Source organism: Biomphalaria glabrata, chromosome 1 (assembly GCF_947242115.1).
Source record: "Biomphalaria glabrata chromosome 1, xgBioGlab47.1, whole genome shotgun sequence".
Taxonomy (NCBI): domain Eukaryota; kingdom Metazoa; phylum Mollusca; class Gastropoda; family Planorbidae; genus Biomphalaria; species Biomphalaria glabrata.
Genome location: NC_074711.1, coordinates 35,096,254 through 35,115,746, shown reverse-complemented (window position 1 = coordinate 35,115,746; position 19,493 = coordinate 35,096,254). Strand labels below are relative to the sequence as shown.

The window sequence follows — 19,493 nt, the reverse complement described above, 5'->3', positions numbered from 1 at the left end:
TTCTTTAAACATGATTGATTTCTTATAACACCTTATATGTTCTCCTATCTCAATATATAACATTATTTATGATTAAATGTAATGTATATATATCATTCTCATGACTTTTTGTAGAGCTTTTGAAACTGATTTCATTACTTGGTTCACTCATCATTTTCAAGTCAACTTCCAATAGACTTTTAACCATTAAGCACTTTGCAACATTTTTATTGCTAGTAATAAAATTACTGGCTATTATTATTTATTTCTACAAAATTGTATCCTCTTTGATTCTACGGCATAAAATAAACACAAGTCTTTTTATAATGAAGGAATAGTAAAGGTTGGAAAACATGTTTAGTGAACTGGTGTGCAGCTGTTTTGGTGCAGCTGTTTTGGCAACATTCTGTAGATCCTGCATTGCTGCCATCTCAAAGTGTATCAACAGTTGTGTGGAGAAGTAAAATCTGCCCTTTGGCCGACAATGTTTTAACCATAGCCAATACACAGGCTCTTATTTTGTCCTCCACAAGATGAGCCATATTTATTACTTTTGTATTGTGCATAGGGGCATATCTGGGAGATTTCCATGCTGTCTTTAGGTGTTCAGCAAACACAACTTGAGTCAGTTTTTGCACTTAAGCCCCCTTGCTAGGTAGCCAAGTGGTTTATGCCTCTCAACTACACATTCCAATGATTTCTGAAAGGCTTAATATTTCAAAGGTCAAACAACATTTTTTTTTGGTCCTACCTTCAAACTTGTATTTTTTCTCATGCGCAGACCACCTATCCAGAGGTCATTGAGCAAAACTTGACAACAAGTATGTGCAATAAATTGGCGATGATTGGCAATGACAGCTAATCCAAGACATGTCTGTTCGCTAAAGTTCTTTAATTCATAAGTCAGCAGCTGTTGTGTATAGTCATCATCTATCTTGTAACAATGACCAAGTAGTTCCAAAGCCAAGCCTAGAAATTCACTTTTAATGAAAAAAAAATTAATATCAGGCAGTTACAACATAAATTTTGAGCAAAACAACTAAAGTGGCAGGGCCATTATCTAAATAAAAACACCAAGGGATTGTAAGAGCTGAAATTTTTGAAAAATATCATAAATCCTCATAACAAAAGGTAAAGGGGTGCCCTTTTCAGACATTGCATTCAATGGGGCCTTTATTTGGAAATAATTTTATTAAGTGTTTTGTAAGTTAAAGTAAGTAAAATATCCCTTTCAGACCTCACAATGTATGGGGCAGATGATTTAAATGATCATCTGTTTCTGTGGCCCCAAGTTAACAAAGGTGTCATATGGCCAGCACAATGACCAACCCCAATAACGTTTCCCTAATTAATGTTAGGTACCCATTAGAGTTCAGTGGACTCAGGGCATCAAAAAAATCCCATAATTCCTATTATTCACTGGGGATTTCAACCCAAGACTAGTCAGTTCAGAAGCCAAGCGCTTTACCACTCAACTACAACGTAACACTAATGACTAAATGGGAAATACCAAACAATACAAAATTACAGAAATAAATATTGTAAGTTTTGTAAGAAGTTTTAGTAAAATAAGAAATCCTTTGAACACACAAATATTACAAGCAGTTAGTTAATTGGCTGATATTTCATTCCTATTTTTGCATTGGATAGTTATCACTTAACGTTTTCCATTTCAGTGTCAAATATTGTAACACTGAAGACTAAATGAGAAATACCAAACAGCATAAAATTGTTTCCCTTTACAGAGAAATACCAAACAACAGAAAATTGTTCCCCTTTACAGAAATAATTATTGTAAGTTTTGTAAGAACATTTTGTTAAGTATCTGATGTTTTGAGTAGCCGTGTGAACTCACAAGTAAAGCTCATCTTTTTAAATTGTCAACAGTTAAAAAAGAGGAAACATCACATTATATTAGTTCCTATTTTAAGTTTTAGTAAAATAAGAAGTCATTTGAACATGTAAATATAAATATTACAAGCAGTTAGTTAATTGGCTGATATATTTCAATTCTATCTTTGCATTGGATAGTTATCACTTAACGTTTTCCATTTCAGTGTCAAACAAATGTAAATGTCTTTTATAAATGTAATTGACAGAAAAGACATAAGCAAGAAGTGCACCCTAATTCAAGTTAGTTCAGATAACTTTGTCAAATTACTATTATGCAATTTGATAAATATATGTTAATTAAAAATGATCCAAAGTTTCTTCTTTCATAAAGCATGACCAGTGAATTGTAGACTAACCTGAACTTCCTGCACTGAGTTTTAATAACTTGTTAAGGCTTAGTTAATATGTAAATATGCTTTTAAATGATTTTTTAAAGTAGTGCATGAATCAATACTATTCGTAAAAGTGTTATAAAACTTAAACATAGAAAAAGTCAAAGAAAAAAAAATCCTTTATAACATCATTTCTTGAAATATAACATAAATCCATTTTTCTTAATATTCAGATAATTATTTGAATCTAACATAGTGAAATAAGCTAATTTTAAATAAGTCATTTCTAAACTATTAGTTTGAATATATTTCTGGGCCAAGACCATGAATATTTTTTGTTGCTGTAATTTTTGGGTAACAAAGAGAAAATAAAGCTGGCCATCAGAAGTTTGACTTTACTGTGAATAGTAATAAGCCAAGACATACTCTGCATAGTGCCGAAATTCTTCAGACAACTCTATCTCCAAGTCATCTTGATCAGCTTCATGTGCCATAGCAGCATACAATTTGCCAGCTAGCAATGCCTGTTTAATAAAGAATGAAGACATATGAACAAGTTATATTATATTTTGTATTTTTTTTTTATTCTTCAGAAAAATTATAATAAAGAAATAAAGATAAATTATTCATATACATTGTGTTTCTGATTGTTCTGAAACATCATAATAAAGAAGTTATATTATTGATATATTTTGTATTTTTTATTGATCTAAAATATTAGACAAGTTAAATTGTGAATATATTTCTATTGTTCTGAAATATTGTCTACCTTTGCCAATGCTTCTTCCCCATGTTGCCACATAAAAAGTGCCATCTTTTGTCTTTTCATTAAGACCGCCCAGATCATGAGGTCATGGAATGGATAAGGAAACAGTTCTTCTGCTTGCTTGGTGTTCATGAGATGAGGTATGGATGTGACAATGTTGCCTACTGATGTTCCCTGATAAAGTAACACAATGACTTTATTTTCTCACTTTTATAAAACAACAAAGTTGAATCTGTTATAGATTACTGCTCTAAACTACATGTATTTTATGACGTAGTCTAAGTATGAAATATAAAGTAGGAAGTATTTATCTTCAAGCCGAAACAAAACAATGTTGTTGTTTTTTTTTTATAGAAAATTGTAATTAAAAATGTTTTTTTTTAAATGTATGCCAATGAGTAAACAGTGTTAATGGATTACAATCAATAGGAAGTGGATCAATAAAGCATGAAAACAAAAACTTGGCATGCAGATAAACCAAGCCACACACAAATGTAGCTAATTAGAAAATCCAAACAAAAAAAAAAGAAGAGCATAATAAAAATATGTTTTAAAAAACTGATTTTAGAATTTTTAGAGAGATGTTCTTTGGAATGATATGGATTGTCAATATGTGAAATGTGACCAGACTATCCTGTACTATAAGAAAAAAAGATTGAATGAAAGATGATAATGAAAAATAATAATGATTTTTTTAAAATTGCATTGAATGAAAATTACAATTCAGAATTAAAACCTAATGAGTAATAAGTAAACTTGTTACCAGTAGATATTGAGCATTTTAAAAAGAATATTGTTTTCTATGTAGGTTATATCCTTTATAGGCTTTAAAATTAATAATAGGAATAGAAAGACCAATACACAAACAGATAGTCATTAAATAACAAAAAAGAATGATTCTTGGGCAATGAATATATATACATACAAGAACATAAATGATTACAAATGAGAAATAAAAAAATTTTGGTATTATCTTTTTTTCATTTATAGTTTGCAAATAAATATATAAATGTTAATCAACATATTCAAAATATTTCAATGTTTAAATTTTTGTGTGTGTTGTGTTTTTATGTTTTTTTTAATAGATTGAAATAGTTGATATATCCTCATTTAAAAATATTATGAGTTGTGTTTTTTAGCACAGAATCATACACCATGTAGAGATTGACATGTTATCTTTTAGAAACCATATAATTGTATTCAATTCAAATAAATTAAAAAAAAAAAAAAAAAAAAATTCTACTTAAAAAAATAATAAAATACCAATACTAGACCCTTTAAAGCTTTAAATTATCTCTACAGGCATCAAGGGTTAGATATGTATATTATACATATATATAAACATTGTAAATTGTAATTGTTTGGTATAAGACTAACAAGCAGGTTTTAATTTACTGAAATAAAGTTATATCGTGTTTTATTATAAAATGTATGGCGCTGAAATAGAAAAAAACTAAATAAGGCAAATTTATTTGATCAGACACAAAAAGAAACTTAAATATGAAATGGAAACATCTGAAAAAAAAAACAACAGCAAAGAAGCCAACACCAAATTAAATGATTATTCATAGATAAGTGTTCGCTTTAGAAAATTACCTTTAGCATGCTACAATTTATGCAAGTAACATTGCAATATAATATGATTCCACTATTATCATCTTATAATTCTTATTCAGTATATATAAAATCATAAAATTTTTTACACTAATGTTTCACTTGTTCAAGAAACCAAAAGATAATGAAAACCCAAAGTCAATAGTGATTGGTTCACCCCACTTACTTACTGTCTTTTTTTTTCTACCCTAATGCGAACACCACAAGTAAAAAGAAAGGATAAGTTAACAGATACAAAAAGACTAATTCAGAAATCAGTTCTTATTGTATAAGTAGTGGAATTACCTTGAAGTCTGCATAAGAGATCTACATGCAGGAGTCAAGAATAAAAGTAAGTGATTGTTAGTCTGTAATTGCACTGTTAGCTACCTGTACTACACATACACACACACACAGTGAAGATTGAAAAAAAAAGGCGGGCTTAAGTTTTTTTATTAAAGAAAGGGCCATAGCTCAATATCTTCTATAAAAAATAATCTGTTGATTAAAGCAATACAGAATTGTAGCATCTTTAAACAAAAAAAATTAGTCATTAACTATTACATTGTAACAATTACTATCTTTTTAAAAATAGGAAAACAAAGTATTACACCACAATTACATATTTCCCTTATTAAAATTATATTAACAGAACCATGAATTTTAGTAAACAGTCTGTTAAAGTCTCTGATTAATTTGATTTTGTTATGCATTTGCAGCAAGTGCACATTAAGTATCAAGAAAATATGTATATCTTATGATAAAGATTTAGCAAAGATGACAGAACTAGTGAAAATAGTTAAGCACCTTAACGCCTTAGTCAACCATTTACAATTTTCATAGCTTAAACATAATAAAGTAGTGAAATATTATTTGCTATTTACAGGCCTCTATTTTTTAAAATTAATTTCATGCTAAACATTCTTTATGAAATTGAAACATGTTAATATATTTGGGATTTTTGTTTTTACACCAACATCTAATTTATTAAGTGCAATCTTAAGGGAAAGTTGACTAATTGAACTATGATTCATTCAACTGTGTTCAAATAGCCTTGTCAATTATACATAAAAAAAAAACAACTAGGCTATTGCATCAAGAGATGATAGGTGAAATACAGTGGGCACTGCTATACAGGTTGGACTGTCTATAGGCTCAGCCTAAAGAGATTGTGTTACATATACTATGACACTAGGTTCATAACATCAAGGATTCAATGGAGTCAAATAGTTGAAATAAAAAATAAAACATGGTCAGACAAAAATAAACAATAACAAGACAAAGACTAATAAAACTTACAAACAAAATACTTACAGTTTGCTTCAATGCATGATACTTTTGTCTGAATCTCTTGCGGCAGTAGTAAGCTCTGAAACCCCCTCCCATTAAGTGTTGTAATACTAAGCCAATATCAGGAAGAGTGTACCGGTAATTGGACGGAACGTGCTGAAACATTTTATTTTATTTGTATTTAAAACTCTAAGTACATATAAATATAACTGTATAATAGTAATAAGAAACTTCCAAATAAATGTAACAAGCAAAAATAAAACAAGAAAAACATTAGAAGTACTTTTTTCAAAAGACAATAACTCCTTTATGTAACTTTTTCTCTTCAAAATTAATGAATGTTAGATTAAAAAACAATGAAACATTTTTGTTTCCTCCCTCTTACCCTTCTCCCGCTGAGAGAATTAAGCAAATGTATAGATCTAGTACACTTTATAATATTCCAATGATAGGGCCTAAGCATTTAGATCTAGACTAAGAAGATGATGTGCAAAAAGTTCCTAAACATTAATTTATCAAACTCTTCAATCAGAAAGACTTCCATTTGGAAATTCCAGATGGGATAGTCATTATAACAAAGCAATAGTCCTTTCAAAATCGATGTTGGATATAAACCTAAAACTATATCTCTAGCAAAATTTCAAATAAAATTTAAAAAAAAAAAATGAATTTAAACAAAAATTTAGCTCAAACCAGGTATCGAACTTGTGATAATGACACAGTCAGTTTCTTGAACAAAGATTCTACTAATTAGGCAAGTGGTTTGAGCTAAAAAAAATTTTATAAGAAGGAAATTAACTTTTGGTACCTTCATTATACATATCTGATGTAGGACTCTTACGATCTAGTCTAGATCTACTTCTAGATCAAAAGAGATACAAGAAACCGATAGCAAACAGACACAAACACTCTTTTGTTACCCTGGCAATCAAATCATTAAATAACAACAATCTGGTATAAACTTTATAAGCAAAACTTAGATAATCTATCAATAAACTTTAAACTACTTTAAATTAAACAAGGTTACAAAGACAGTTTATGTGGAAACACAAACTGAAAATCGGCCCCCGAAGTGGTCCACCCGGGCAGGTTTCAATATTATCAGAATGAAATTCTATCAAAGACAAATGACAGAGAAGAATGGAGAAAAAAGGTTAACAAATCTTGTGTGGTGCCTCAGCGGTCCAGCAGACCAAAGGATAAGTGAATGTGAAGTTAAATGTGAACCTGGCCTAACTGATGACTTATAATGAATATCTAATTGCTCTAATTGTTTTGTAAAGGGTCAATCTCTTATTCCTCAAGAAAAAAACATCTGTAAAAAAAAAAAAAAAAAACAACTAAAAAAAATATTTTTTTTTGGGGTTAAGTGCTCTATAGTATCTGTGCAGCACTACAGTCCACGCGATAATATGAAAAACTACTTATTAATTGTTGTTTTTAATTATGTCCAACAATAAATAGATTTTTTCTCTTTAAAAAAATAGTACATTTTTTGTGAGTAAATATGTACTTAGTATAACAGAACTGACATAAATTAATAAAACAAATGTAAAAAAATAATTTTTTGACAAAAAAATCTACAACCGTTTGCATAAATGTGTTAAAAATATGGTAAATAGTCATCTCCCCTAATAAAGAACCTCATGTTACTATTAATAGTAAATAGTTGTTAGGTGGTGTATTTTTATGAAAAAACCTGCTTGCATAAGTGATTTAAAAAATTAGATTTTTCGCTTTAAGAGAAGAAAAAAGTAGCCGTTGCATCAAAACTTTGAATGGTCTAAAATATGTTGTCGGATTTTCACTATCTTTTCTAGTTTACGAGATCTAAACGGGACAGAAGGACGGACAGACATTCCACACAAAACTGATAGCGTCTTTTCCCCTTTCGTGGGCAGCTAATAAACAACTCAGTTATCTGTGCACAATGGCTGACTACGCCATGTTAGTTTTTTTTTTTTTACTCAAATTTATAGACAAATTAAAAGTTATTTCATTTTTTACTTAGAAAAATTATAATGGTCAAACTAGAGTTTTCCCGTGTGGCCAATGAGCTAGTAATTCTTTTCTTGCAATATACATCAACTGTTAAATTTCTAGAAAATCACTAAAGCAGTTATTGAGATCAGTGTTCAGGTTCCACCCTCCATGAACTTATGATTTGAATAGAGGTATTGTAAAAAAAGTTTAAATATTCTTCTTTAGACATAAGCTTACCTTCTTAACATCTCGGACAAGATAACGAAGAGTATTGGAAGGAGACTGCCTCTGTAAATAGAAAATATATAGTGACAGAATAAATAAAATAATCTTGACAATTTGGCATTGAAAAAAAATGATTAAGATTAAATGTTAACTTACAGAGTTATACAAATCTTCTAGGCGAGGTATGGTTAGGAAAGTATGCATGCTGACTCCATTTTCTAATAGAAGTTTAACAAAATCAACTCTGTCATTTATCAAGGCATCCATCATGGCTACTTCAAGGGCACCTTCCTGGAAACAAATTTCAGGCATGATGAATTAAAAAAACAAAATGTAATCAGTTTTCATTTTATTCATTATCAATGACCAAAAAAAATAAAAAAATAAAACATTTACAACATAAATAAAGAAATCAAACTTACAGGCCATTCTTGTCCATAAACAAATATATGACTCCGAGCTATATCCACCCTGTCCCACGTCAAGGCCAAATTAAGTTGATCTATGGCATTGGCTGTAGTTCCTGTGCATAATAAAATTGTGTTTTTATATTCATACAAATCTTGATATAATAGAAAAATTTAAACTATTTTTTAAAAATAACTTTTATATAGTGCAACTTTCATGCTTACAGCTTGCTCAGAGTACTATGTTTAAATCTCTTTTAAGGACCAGTGGTGGGGAGAAGGTATCTGCTTTTAGGTGCTCAGTAAACATAACTCTACTCAAGACAGGTAGCATATTTGAGCACACTTGACAGGTAGCCAAGTGGTAAAAGCCTATCAGCCTTATATCATATCATTGTAAGGAGTGTTGCTAATTATAATGTCTACTTGTTAATACAAGAGTAATAATTTTCTATTGATTTTTATCAAACCTTTTAGCAAGGCAGTTAGAATGGCCAGATCAATATCTTTAGATTCTTCTCTGTCACCCATTCTGAAGACTGTAATCTAAAATAAAAATAAAAAAAAAAAAAGCTTTCTACATTAATCCCAAAATGATTTAACTCTTAACAAAATAAAAAAATTATCTCCCCTCCTCCATGGAATAAAGGTTAAAAACAAAAGCCTCCAAAATTGTAAATTGTTATAGTTTAAATTTATTTCGATGAAATAGTAACATTGTAAATGTTAGAAAACAAAGTAATTCAATAAAGGCACGAATAACAAATACTTACTAATTCCTTCTTTTTAACACATAACATGAGCTCTATGAATAGCTTTTCTGCTTGTTCTTGCGTGTACATGAAAGTTCTCTGAATAGTCAAGATAAGTTGATCTCGTAAGGACTCTGCCATTGTTCTGTTGGAAATAATTTCAATTACATGTTAACAAATGACACAGAAAGTTTTAACTAATCATTGATTGTTCTCATGACTTTAAAGAAATTGATTACAAAGTTAGAAATTCAATCACAAACCCATCATCCATAGTGTACTTGTGGGCAAACGCCAAAAGATCTGCAGCTCGACCACTACCATCACATACAACAACTGGAACTGGGGGAGTGTCTGTAACATACTCTAAGACAGAACGTATAGTGTTGGCCCCACCTTCCAGCACCACACAGATCACAGGAACCCCATGGCCACGGAAATCATTAGCTGTTTGAAAGCAATATATGATAGTAAATATATAGATAATCTCTGCAGTACTACTAATATAGAATTCATAATTATAAAATGAAAAAAAAATAGAGAGAAAATGCATTCTCAATGTTCCTAATACTGAAAATTATATAAAGAAAAAATGTAAATGAATGAATGGAAACAAAATGATTGTATTTTATACCAGCATACCTATACAAATTTTCTGCTGAGCAATGTATTTCTCAAATTTTTTCCTGAACAAAATTTCTCCACCATATTTGCCAACTGTCCCATTGTCTACCAGTAGGAAGTATGAATGATTACTATTTAAAACAGATGTGTTTGTCTTTGTGGAAGAAACGCAATGATAAGGAACAACTATCTGGAAAAAATGTTTGAAAAAAAAAAAGCTGATACTAAAGGATCATTTGATTTATATAAGAGCATTTCAAGCATATTTAAGAAATAAAATGAATAACAAGTAGAAAACATACAAATAAATAAGTTTGCTATTGTAGGTTGATAGAAAGCAAATGAAAAGAGCCAAAAGTACTTACATCTCTCCCCAGTAAATCTTCTTTGTTTTCCACTATGCCCCAAGGTGCTATCCCTATAGCTACCACCTTGTTACGAGCCTTTGTGGTTCTATCACTGATGGCATCCCCTACATGTCTTGTGACACCTAGTGACAGAACACAAATGGAATGGGATTTTAAGGCGGCATTCCGTATTAACTCATGATAATTGTGAATATTTTATATAGTCTAGGAAATTTCAAGGGAAAAAAAGTGATTGCAGTTTACATGAATGTTGGAAAAGAGCCACTCAAATATGAAGTGGAGAAAAACCTATTCATTAGATAATACTCTGTCCACAGAGAGAACATTGCTTTTTTTCATGTTGTTTTTATATATGTATAACATATAAATCTTTCCATCACCATACTTTTATTTGATATATTTACTTATTATTACTATTTAATTTTTTTTGTGTTTAGGACTTAGTTTGGCACTGATATCTGATTGAGGAACAAGTGATAGAATTTGCAAGGCTGGCTGTTACTTTCAATGTCAATGTCTAAGTTGCCTGCCATCCTGCAGGAGGTTTAAGCTGGAGACAATAAATAATCTTCTTTTTTATAGGAACATTCTAAATTTATAAAACAAAATTCTAACATTTTAGTTTCTATCTCTCATTCTTGTCTTAAATTATCTGTAAAATAGATTCCAAGGTATTTAAATACTTGGCATTAAAAAAGTTGTTTTTCTAATTACAATGCTCATCTTGTACACTTCAGCGACCTCTGTATTATGAATATATTTTTGCATCTAAAAGAACTTAGAATTGTCCTAAAATTATAAACCTACATATTAAATTTTAATTATGTTATACAGTAGACATTGTTTTGAAAAAAAAAATTAGAAAGATGTTAAGAGCGATGAAAGATTAAATATTTTGCGAGCCCTGAAGTTATGAAGATACATTTATTTTAAAAGTATATCCTTTAAAAGATAACTTAATATTATTTTCAAAGTAAGAGAGTATTTTAAATGAGCTCTCTCAATGCTAAGGATGTACAGAGATAATATTATATTCCCTTGTTTCTGCAAGACCTAATACTATGACCTTGAAACCAAGTGTCCACATAATGTCATGCTCAATTGAAAGCTAGGATTTGTATGTTAGTCATACCAGTGTTGGTTCCATTGGTCACAATCCATGCCCCTGTAGTCCTGGCAGCTTTTAGTAGGCCTTTCCTAAATACCCTTTTCAGTTTAGGCTGGAGGTCAAAATTGAGTATACCTCCATGTACAGTAATAAGAAGCTTTGGTAAATCCAGACCCCAGTGCTGAATAAGAAACAGATAAAAAATAAAATAATTTAAAGGAAATATAAAATTTCTATTGTTATAATTGTAAGCAAAATAACTATAAAAATGATGTTTTTTTTTATATATTCATTTACAATAATGATTTTTAACTCTTACAGTAATAGCTAGATGTTATTTTAAAATGTCTCCTTAAAACACATTTCTGACCAAGAAAATGATTAATCATAATTTCTTAATATATTACTTAAAGCAAATTGATACTTCATTGTGTCATGTTACATTCAGTGACTGAAGGTTACTGAAATATTGCTCAATAACTTGAATTCCAATAGTTCTGTTAATTATTTGTATCAACTTAAAGCCCATTGACAAAAACTGAAAAGAAAACCCATCACACAGCTTTATATGTCAAATGTAGAATGATTTCATGGGCTATCCAACTAATAAGTAGTCTAACCATTAAAATGCCAAATATAATGCCAACCTTTTCCCCATTTCACAAACACTATATGTTTTAGCATTGCAAGTTTAGTTTTTCATTAAATGTTCATTATCTTTTCCTTTATTTCCATCTGGTTATAAATACAACACATAAATATGTGGAACTATTGCATTATAGACACAGCTGAAATGCTTAACAAAAAATGCCAATATCTCATATGTCTATTTTTCAACTTACAAGAAACTAGAATATAAAGAAGGGGACTTTTAAAACTAACTAAGTAATTAATTAATTCTTGATTAGGTCATCTAATTGGTTGGCTATTCTGAGTTTTTCAGAACATTTGTTAAAAATATTTCCAGATTTGAATCTATACCTGACACAGAAAAATCTAAAACTTGTAAAGAAAAAGACAACTGTTTAATTCTGTGCTATTAAGTCTAGCAAAATGCCAGTGTTCTTAAAAAAAAAAAGAAAGAAAAAATGAATGTGTTTCAAACCTAGTTGAATTACCTTGAGTAGAAGTGTAAGTACATTCTCCTGCCGTGTGTCTAGACTACTCAATTTCATGTACTGTGCCTTGCTTGGGTGTGGGCCTCCTTGAAACTCAATGGTGCCATATGCATCAGTCACCCGTTGCTCAGTGTGCTTATATGGGTGCCATTTTTCAATCTGCCCAGGCTCCAATCGAGAGGCTCCTGTCTGAATGTGCCACTGCTCATTGCGGCCACAGGCACATCTGGTACATTATATAACAACAAAAAAATAAAAAAATAGACGAATTGGCAAAGCATTCAGTTTATAGAAAAAAAAAACCAACTTTCTACAGCTTACTAGAATTTTAATTTAACCTGAAACTTTCTAAGTAAAAGGGTGTTAAATTACTATAATAATTACTTTTGAACAAAAATGGAAAAAAAAAACCCAGAAGATTAAAAAGAAAAACATAGCCCTCTTTGACAAAAAAAAAAATAAATAAATAAAAAGTTTATTTTAAATTAGTTTTTTTTAGAGGCTGTGGGACCCATTTTTTGGTTTAATATAGCTTTAAACTGAGGAGATTTATTATTTTGATTGTGCTGTATAATGATTAGCCAGCATCATGGCAAGATTTTACTGCTAAAAAAATGCACAATACAATGCACAATACAAAACGAATTTTTATTACTGCTTTATATATGGTGTTTGTGAACTTGCTTCAATGTTTTTTAAGAATCTTATTCTATATATTTGGTCTTTTTAGTATTTCCAAATAAAATTTCAAAATTTATTTTCAATACCCACATCGTCTTAAGAAGCTCTATATGCACACTCTATATAATAATCAAATGACTGAATGAAAAAATAAAATTGTATTTGTTGCAGCATAGGAAATGCTAGTTACAGGAATCAAACTATGATCTAAAGAGAAATAACAAACTCTGAAATATACAGCACAAGAAATGACAATAAAGAAAAAAAAAGTCTTCCCCAGTATTCAAACCCGGAAGAAAGACAAATTGGAGAAATCCTTGCTGTTTATTACAGCCTCTAGAGAGAGACAGGGAGCCAATGACATGACTAATCCTATTGTAAGAAGATAATAAACATAACTAATTATGTCAGTCTTAACTCAAGGGAAAAGCAGAGACGACATACCAACATAACTATATATTGGACAGTAGAATATGGGTGAATATATCCATCAATGTTATACAGCTTACACAAGATAACAAATGAAGGTCTAAGCATTTCATGAAAGATCTTATATTTATAAAATTAATATCAATCTTTGAATAAGTCTTAAGTTCGTAAAAATTGACAGGATAGATTTTTTAGAATATTAAAATTAAACAAATACTATTTGCTATAATAAATAATATTTGTATGTTTTAAAAACTTTAAAAGCTTTTAAACATGTAAATTTACTGTCTTGACAACATTTTATTGTTTATTTTTTTTGTTTTGTTATGACATTTTTCCACAAATAAATAAATATAAAAATACATTAAACATTAAATACACCTGATATCATTCGTTACATTTACACTAAATTGTATGCTATGTGCAAGGTTACTTCATTTATTGTTAAGAGTGATTCTCTTTAACTTAACAATCTAATAATCAGAGAAGCATGTTACAATTTTCACACAACCAAAAACATCTTTTCAAACAAACTTGTAGTTATGATACATATTTTTTCATTAGATAGAAAGGGAGGAAATGTTTGCATTCATTAAATTGTTATGAAAACATTTTTATTGAAATTCACAAGAACCTTCTGTTAAAATTTCTAGATAAGGCTACCCTATAAAAGTCAGGAAACAATAAAAGTTAACAGAAAAAAACTCATTAAAATTATTTTTTTTAATGTAATGTAACAACAGTACTTTTAACTTGTATGCTATTCTAACAAAATCATAGCAAATCCACACATAATAATAAAAAAAAAATGATTAAAAGAAAAGTATATTGTAAATCATCTCAGCCATAATGCTATCATCTTTCTGGCTCAAGAAATTCTGAACATTTTGAGATAACATCCTGATAAAAAAAAGGCCAATATTTTAGGTAAAAAAAAATCCTCCCATCCCCCACCCCCCCAACCACCTGCTTGATTGCTTCTGGCCAATACTTTTGTCCACATATTCTGGTTTCATTCCCCTAGTCATTGGACCGTTATGACATTGATGCCCAGTGTTAGATCCCCATTATCTAAGCTTTACTTCTTAAAAGGAAAAGCAATAAGAAAAGAGAGCTACTGGTACCCGAGGTAAGAAATAGACGCTACATGGTCATTAGTTAATACAAAAAATAAAATGAGGGTTTACATTAATTGAAAGCTAATGCTGTTCTAAAAGGATAATACATATTATAAATTAGACTTCAATAACAAAGAGAGAGAATGTAAATTTGGTCTATGGACTGTGTATAGATTATATTATGCAGAGTACAAAGAAGGTTTATTATGCAGTAAAATTTGCAGAAAAAAATATTTTTCCTTTTTTTTTGGGCTGCCTCCTAAGGTAAAAGTCACTCTGTCTTTGTGCTGTCTATATCTACATTTAGAGTCTCCTAAGCTTAAAGCGCTTGAAAAAAGTGCAGCTACTTTTGAAAGCATAATCATTATTTTTAATTTAAGCACCTTTTTGATGGACAAACTTATATACCATTTTATTTTAAAGTCCAAAAAGAAAGTCAGTTCATGTTACACACAGCCTCTTATCACAAATTCATTGTGTAGATTTTTACATCTAATTTAACTATCTTCTTCATTGCGTTAAAATCTGTTTATAGGCTGCCTACCACAATGATACCTTTTAATTTTTATTATTAAGGACTTATACTGTATGCACAAATTCATTCAATATTTTTTCTCCCTTTCAGACCTTGCAATCTATGGGGCAGATGATGTAAAGGTCATCTGTTTCTGTGGACCATGGTTAACAAGGTCAGCACAATGACCAACCATCTTTACTTTTCCCCAGCTAATATCAGGTACCCATTACAGCTGGGTGGACTCAGTAAAAGAAAAGATTCTTTGCCTGGGATTTTTAATTTTGGGATCTTTAGGGTGCCTCTAAGTTTGTTTCCATAGAGAACAGTATTAAATTTGTTAATTCAAAGCTATTTTTTGTTATTATGTAAAATATGTGTTGCTGAGTGTCCTAAACTTCCTGGCTACCTAACAAGGAAGTTTGAGTTCAAATCCCAACTTAGATCAGAAATTGTTTTGACTTGAGCTGCATTGTGTTTGCTGAGCACAGAAAAGCAAAAGGGAAACCTTTTCCAGAAATCACTTCCAACATGTCCACAGAAAAGAGATTGGACCAGAATGCACTCAAGCTTCTATAGCATGAAAGAAATGCTACACTATAGCAATAAAAAAAAGATATGCATATATATGTAATTTTTTAAAATCAATGCGAGAAAGCAGCTTGTGTTATCAAATACCTGCTTTATGGGATCAAGATTATCTACAAATCTACAAAGCCAAAAGGAACGTTGACAAACACCATCACTAAGTCAATAAATGATAGTAATGGTATCATAGATTAGCGTGAGATCACTATTGTGAATGCAAGTGAGTGTGAATTTGTGTATAATGTAATGTGTGAGCATAGTTGGCCTGCAGGGGCTCCCTGTTGTGTATTTATGTTTCTTTGTTGTGAACTGATCTGTACTAGTGTGTCAAAATATCTTGGCGTCCAGGTCAGTTTGTGTGTGTGTTTACTGTGTTATTGTGAACTGTTTTGTCATTCTTGTACAATAAATTGTAGTAACCTTATAAAACACAACACCAAAAAATGTTTTTATCTTAGGCTTTATTATACAAGAATGACAAAACAGTTCACAATAACAAAGTACACTCCCTATGAGTTTGCTTATTACACAAAACCCCTTCATCAAATTGTTTAATTAATCTTACTTAATGGTAAAAGTTTTCTCTATTTCCAACTAGAGATATTTGCCAAGCTCCTTTTCATGATTCTACATTTCTAAACAATATTTGTTAGCATTTGGAGGCAAGTTGTAATATGTTTATATAAATATTAATTTAAAACAATTAATTATAATCAATAACAATACAAAAAAAATCTTTTTCCTAAACATGTAGAGATAAAAAGTTATAAAACATATTTTGGATACATATTATTAACCTCTTTAGAGGCTGCACAAACACACAATACAGGTTGAACAAACTTGTGAAAAACAAAGATATAACAATACAAAATAAAAAATATATATATATTGAAGAAAATCTCTCACTAAAAGAGATTCTGGAGTGAAAAAAGAAAGTGTCTAGAGACACAGAGTTTTAAGAATTTTTAATATGATCTATTGTTAGTTTCAATCTCTTAAGCAATGACTTAATTCTCTACACAAAGTATAAAGGGGTCTAATTCAACTTATACCATCATATGTTAAGTACCATTTCTTTCCCTTGTTCAACACCAAACATACAAATTAACTACCAATAGTTATTAACTGATAGATTAATATTTTAAAAGATTGATTCTTGTTTTGTCAGGTACAATAAATAGCTGTGCAAAATTTCAATTTGATCTGAGATTGGGTGAGGGAGAAATATGTACCAATTTTAATCAGAGGGACAGAGTGAGTAGACATAAGATTTGTAATGAAAACAGGAAAAAACTGTATTTGAACATTGAGAGCTAATGTTTTGTGCATTTGAACTGACCTGGAATGGTCTCGATGAGATGGAATAAATTTGATACATTCTCTTCTGTGGAAAGTCCTCTCCACCCAGGATCTCTGACTCTGAAAATACAAGAGATTTTGCAATACAAGTAATTTGGCAATACAAGAGATTTGGCAACACAAGAGATATGGAACAAACTGCATATCTAATTAGAAATTTGATTGGACTAAATGAGTAATATCTTCCTCAATAGGGTAGAGCTAATACAAACTAGTGCATAGAATAGATAAAAAGTCTTCCTAAATAATATAGAGCTAATATAAAATAGTGCACAGAACAGATAAAAAGTCTTCCTAAATAATATAGAGCTAATATAAAATAGTGCACAGAACAGATAAAAAGTCTTCCTAAATAATATAGAGCTAATATAAAATAGTGCACAGAACAGATAAAAAGTCTTCCTAAATAATATAGAGCTAATATACAATAGTGCACAGAACAGATAAAAAGTCTTCCTAAATAATATAGAGCTAATACAAACCAGGCAGACAGACAGACAGATAGAATTATATTCATTGAAATAATGCATTTTGTAGAACAGACATTGAAGAAATGTAGCTTATTTCTTTCCATGTAATTAACGAATTGTCCAGTGTTTTATTTCTCCTCCTTTAGACCTAATAATACGTGTCATTAATGCTGCTGTCTAGCAAGCCTTTTTGCTCTCTTAATTTCAACAAAAAAGGCAACTCATGAGCTTTAGGTTGACTAGTCCCACGCTTCCATGCTTTGAACTAATCAATAGTTGATGGAAGCCCATTGCAAGTATTTGATTGTCTCTACTACAGTTCAATCAACACTTGACAAGGCATAACAAAATACTTGTCTTCGCTTTGTCTTTCGTTTCTCTGGTATTACCTTGTTAGAGTAGACTCGGCCAGAGAACTGGAGGGTTGGTTTGGAGAGCGTCTTCGATCTTTGATCAAAATCCTTTGAGGACTGGCGTTGTGTTCGGACTCACATGGTATTGTATGGGGAATTACATTTCAACGCTTTGTTTTAAAAAGAAAGTGTCATCAGTGCATTCAAGGCCAATCGAAGTGTTCCCAACTACTAATGAACAAAAACACATGTACACCTTAGTTCTCAGAAGGGTAACCATTCCCATCAAAGACATTTTCGGCCCACATTTTTCTTTTAGCAGCCGATAATCAAGGAATCAAAAGTAGTTAGCACTTTATTCATCTACATAAATACCCTTTTAACTACCCAAACTTTTGCCTGGACACGGGAGCGTCGATGAAATAAAACTGTTAATGAGACAGACGCACATAATGACAGCAGACGATGCTTACTAACATGTTCAATGGGAGGGGGAAGGTAAACCGTTGAGCAGCTGTCAATTCAAACAGTAAGGAAATCGGATTCTATGATGTCTACAGCTTTGACGTGCTGTACAGCTCACGAACTTTCAATAATGACAGATCCATACTATAATAATGTTAATAATACTAATAGGGCATTGTCTTCATTCCAAAGATTGATGAAGAGTGCTGGGCAATAGAAGAAAGCTTAAGTTGGTAGCTAAAATTTAAAACTGAGTTTTCTGTATGCCTGCGTGTGTCATTTCATTGTGCTGGTGACATCTCTGTGACGATTAAAGAAAACAACTGCTAAATGTAGTTTTTTAAATTGTTACACATTAAAAAACACACACACACACAAGGCACAAACCTTGCGGTACGAGTCATTTTGTTTGTTAAAGGTGGTTTTACATTTTACGACTTTTGCATATTTCTATTCAAACGTTTCATCAGAGATGTGTACAGTTGTAAAACTGAAGAACACAACTTTGTAGAGCACTGACAAGGTTAAAAAACAAATGTAACGACAGTATGCTAGTGTACACAGAAGTCTTAATTCACTTTGATTGAATCTTTTAGTTTTATCTAGTACAAGCACAGAAATGTAACTCTACTCGCTAAGCACCTAATTCTGTATGAGGTCTGAACTAGTTCTATAGTCTCTCCATCCACTAGGACAAATCTTGTTCCTTTGTCCTTCCCCTTGCAAAATAGACGCACTCTTTCTTGTTATTGTCCTGATATAGATCTGGGATTGCGAAAAAATTCATTAGCCCGAAGTAATACGTGTGCATTTATTTCTTGTTATAAAAATGTATATTCACATTTTATTAAAAACTGGTGGAAAATTATTCTTGATAATAAGTTCTTCATTAACTCCATTTTTCTTTTGCTACGAGCCTGTTAATGGGGTTAAGTATTGCGTAAGACAACTTGTATACTTTTCATTATTTGGGTCAGCCGACTCAATATTCTGCAAAGATTTGGCGTACTCAATAAACTAATCTAGATCTCGATGGCTATTTAGTGAAGTGTACTAAATGTCTACAAAATTGTATGGA

General features: G+C 30.6%; 1 protein-coding gene across 8 annotated transcripts in view; it reads right to left on the bottom strand.

Moving 5' to 3' along the window:
- LOC106068544 (transient receptor potential cation channel subfamily M member 3-like) overlaps nucleotides 1-19,493 on the bottom strand; it is a 173,091-nt gene that overhangs the window by 57,128 nt on the left and 96,470 nt on the right. For 7 of the 8 annotated variants that reach the window (XM_056033894.1, XM_056033946.1, XM_056033933.1 and 4 more), the window contains 16 exons: nucleotides 17,108-17,187; nucleotides 12,439-12,664; nucleotides 11,345-11,501; nucleotides 10,210-10,334; nucleotides 9,863-10,034; nucleotides 9,484-9,667; nucleotides 9,242-9,365; nucleotides 8,939-9,014; nucleotides 8,484-8,584; nucleotides 8,218-8,352; nucleotides 8,074-8,124; nucleotides 5,878-6,009; nucleotides 4,870-4,890; nucleotides 2,974-3,144; nucleotides 2,631-2,728; nucleotides 731-959 (listed from right to left, as the gene is read on the bottom strand). In XM_056033894.1, coding sequence (XP_055889869.1) covers nucleotides 731-959; nucleotides 2,631-2,728; nucleotides 2,974-3,144; nucleotides 4,870-4,890; nucleotides 5,878-6,009; nucleotides 8,074-8,124; nucleotides 8,218-8,352; nucleotides 8,484-8,584; nucleotides 8,939-9,014; nucleotides 9,242-9,365; nucleotides 9,484-9,667; nucleotides 9,863-10,034; nucleotides 10,210-10,334; nucleotides 11,345-11,501; nucleotides 12,439-12,664; nucleotides 17,108-17,187 — 2,082 coding nt within the window. The remainder of the gene's footprint in view (nucleotides 1-730; nucleotides 960-2,630; nucleotides 2,729-2,973; nucleotides 3,145-4,869; nucleotides 4,891-5,877; nucleotides 6,010-8,073; nucleotides 8,125-8,217; nucleotides 8,353-8,483; nucleotides 8,585-8,938; nucleotides 9,015-9,241; nucleotides 9,366-9,483; nucleotides 9,668-9,862; nucleotides 10,035-10,209; nucleotides 10,335-11,344; nucleotides 11,502-12,438; nucleotides 12,665-17,107; nucleotides 17,188-19,493) is intronic. The other variant, XM_056033902.1, reaches the window with a different exon arrangement.